The 3,088-nt window shown below is 45.3% G+C and overlaps 1 protein-coding gene across 1 annotated transcript in view; it reads left to right on the top strand.

Annotated features, from left to right (window-relative positions):
* hdac6 (histone deacetylase 6) overlaps positions 1-3,088 on the top strand; it is a 34,496-nt gene that overhangs the window by 11,052 nt on the left and 20,356 nt on the right. The window contains exons 5-12 of the mRNA XM_015022687.1: positions 295-392; positions 476-580; positions 753-821; positions 1,257-1,383; positions 1,495-1,560; positions 1,635-1,694; positions 1,763-1,852; positions 1,940-2,046. Coding sequence (XP_014878173.1) covers positions 295-392; positions 476-580; positions 753-821; positions 1,257-1,383; positions 1,495-1,560; positions 1,635-1,694; positions 1,763-1,852; positions 1,940-2,046 — 722 coding nt within the window. The remainder of the gene's footprint in view (positions 1-294; positions 393-475; positions 581-752; positions 822-1,256; positions 1,384-1,494; positions 1,561-1,634; positions 1,695-1,762; positions 1,853-1,939; positions 2,047-3,088) is intronic.

Genomic DNA, 3,088 nt, shown 5'->3' with positions numbered 1-3,088 from the left:
GCACACACACACACACACAAACCTGCATACACACACACACACACGCACACACACACACACACAAACCTGCACACACTTTACATTCAACCTGATGTAATCAAGAATTATTTTTTGTTGTTTTTTTTGGCTGAAAGCCAAAACTCATACTTCAGCTGTTGCTATGGAAACCACCAGAATAAATCAGAAACATGGCTGCCGTTCTGTCTTAGGTCAGGTGTTAGTGACACATAGAACGTGTCTGAAGTTCATTATGTGACCTTTTTCGTGTGTTGCGTGTACGTGTGTGTGTGTCAGGAGTCCTTCCAGGTGTGTGTGACGGCTGTTGGTTCAGTCCTCCAGCTGGTGGATCGTGTCCTGACCTCTGAACTCAGGAACGGATTCGCTGTCATCAGGTAAACGCAGCAGCACCTGTTCCTGTCACCTGATCCAGGAGACACACCTGACCTCCTCCCTCTTCTTCTGCTGCTGCGGTCAGACCTCCAGGTCATCACGCTCAGGCCGACCAACCCAACGGCTTCTGTGTGTTCAACAACATGGCGGTTGCGGCTCGCTACGCTCAGAAACGCCACGCTGTCAACAGGTGAGGGATGGACAGCTGCAGCTGCGCCTCCTGCTGGTCGATCCCAGAACTTCAGCAGCAACAGATTACAGTCCAGAACAAAACCCGAACAGACTCAGAACCTTTCTGTGGATGAAACGGATGCATATGCTCTTATTCTGAAAGGGTTTTGCATGTGTTCCTGTGTTGTCAGGGTTCTGATCGTGGACTGGGACGTCCATCATGGTCAGGGCATCCAGTACCTGTTCCAGGAGGATTCCAGGTAAACAACATGGCTCTGATCCAGGAAATCACCCCCCCTTTAAGTCTGTCACTGAACCGTTAACAAGCTGTGATGCGTTAACGAGCTCCTGCAGCTGATTGGCAGGCAAGAGAGCCAGTTAAAACAATGGAGGACAGAAAGGTGAGATCAGCTTCAGTTCATCACTTGTACCTGAGAGCTGTGGGGGCGGGGCCATCAGGAAGTAAACACATACAGGGGAACATTTCAAAATAAAATTCAAAACTCTGAAAGGAGGGAAATTCTGTGTGTGTGTGTGTGTGTGCGTGTGTGTGTGTGTGTGTGTGTGTGTGTGTGTGTGTGTGTGTGTGTGTGTGTGTGTGTGTGTGTGTGTGTGAGACCTCCATGTGGTGTCATATGATGCCACAGTCAAAACTATGTGTTACAAAAAATTCACACAANGTGTGTGTGTGTAAGTGTGCTGTACTTCAGCGTCCACAGATATGAAGGCGGGGCTTTCTGGCCTCACCTGCAGGAGTCAGACTGCAGCTTTGTGGGCAGCGGACGAGCTGAAGGGAGGACTATCAACCTGCCGTGGAACAAGGTGAGTCCGCTCCAGAACCGGAGCTGCTGACCCTGGATCAGTCCTCCTGAGGGAGCGCTTGTTTTACCTTCCTGCACTGCTGGTTCTGATTCTCCTTCTTGCTTGTGTCAGACGGGGATGAGCGACGCTGATTACATCACTGCCTTCCAGCAGGTGCTGCTGCCAGTGGCCTGTGAGGTAACACACGCACACACACACACACACACACACAGGGTGTGTTAGCCTGCAGTAACCGGTGTGTATATTTGCAGTTCCAGCCTCAGCTGGTTCTGGTCTCAGCTGGATTTGATGCTGCAGCCGGAGATCCGAAGGTAAAACTGACCTGAGATCAGTCTCTCCGTCCTGTGGATCACATGACTCACCGTGTGTGTGTGTCCAGGGGGAGATGTGTGTGCACCCTCAGTGTTTCCACATCCTGACCCACATGTTGATGAGTTTGGCTGAAGGTCGACTCGTTCTCGCTCTCGAGGTAAATTTTCCACACGTCAGACTCTTCACACTGAAAACACGTGAAACTCGCTAACTGCAAGTTAAGTCAGGTGCCGTTTCTGTTCAGGGAGGTTATGACCTTCAGGCGACAGCAGAGGGCGTCGCAGCCTGCGTCACAGCTCTGCTGGGCGGAGCCTGTCCTCCTCTGAACCTGCCCACTGCTCCCTCTGACAGGTAGCTTGGCTTTCTGATTGGAGGCTGAGATGGGGGGTTGTTTCAATCTCAGCAGTTGGTTGGTGCTGGACTATAGCATTAGACTCTGATAATAAGTTTGTGTTAGCATTGTTCTATAGCGTTAGCCTCTGCTAAGTACTGTGTTGATACATTAGTTTAGCTTTAGCTTACGCTAACCCTAAGGTAGGTTCAGGCATAGACATGAACATGTAGACGCCTCATAAAGCGCGCCGGCCCGTTGCTGCGATACGTCACAGCGGCCGCCATATTGAATGTGGCATCTCTGCCAGTAAGCTAATACAGGTAAAAGGACCGAACTTCAGAAATTCACGTTCTACAAAGCATTTTAAATTAATACCTGTCATTGACATATTTTCTCTCACACATTAATATTTTTGGCAAAGAAATGACTAAAGAGAGTTTCTAACTTTTGATGTGATCATTTAATTGTTTTGGGGCATTTCTGAATAAAGAGCACAATGTTTTATTTGATAGAAATGATTCTGATCATTTTTATATTGACATTGATGAACAGACACTTTTACAGTGTTTAATTAAAGAACATATTTACATAATTCCGTAATTTAATGTACATTTAACATTTCAAGATATAAAGAAAACATTTAATTTCCTTTTTTTAAATATATATTTTATTGTAAAGACAAGAAATTTTGATAAATCAGTCATTATCAAATATTAGCTACATATTTTTCTTACTTTTTTCCAGAAAAAAATTACAGTATAAATCAACTCTGCTATTGATAGCAAAGACAAAGAGTGAAAAAAATCTTAACAGTGTAAATTATTTTATTTCATTACATGAGCTGTCTTAATACACTGAGAAATATCAGTCTTAGACTGAGATATTTCTCTTAAAATACACAAAAAGTGAAAGAATAAAAGTATGCAATAAAACAGATTTATTTATTTATTATACTGGGAACACTGGTCAAAGGCAGGGCTTCAGTCTGCTGGTCACACTGGGAGAACTCAATGACTTCTGAGACGTCCTGGTTCACAGGCTAAAGCCAAGGATAAAAGA

This window comes from Poecilia latipinna, unplaced genomic scaffold, assembly GCF_001443285.1.
Source record: "Poecilia latipinna isolate Pla-1442-1.1 unplaced genomic scaffold, P_latipinna-1.0 Scaffold3080, whole genome shotgun sequence".
In the NCBI taxonomy this organism is placed as follows: domain Eukaryota; kingdom Metazoa; phylum Chordata; class Actinopteri; order Cyprinodontiformes; family Poeciliidae; genus Poecilia; species Poecilia latipinna.
The sequence above is the reverse complement of the archived record's forward strand: the minus strand, read 5'-3'. Positions and strand labels throughout refer to the sequence as shown.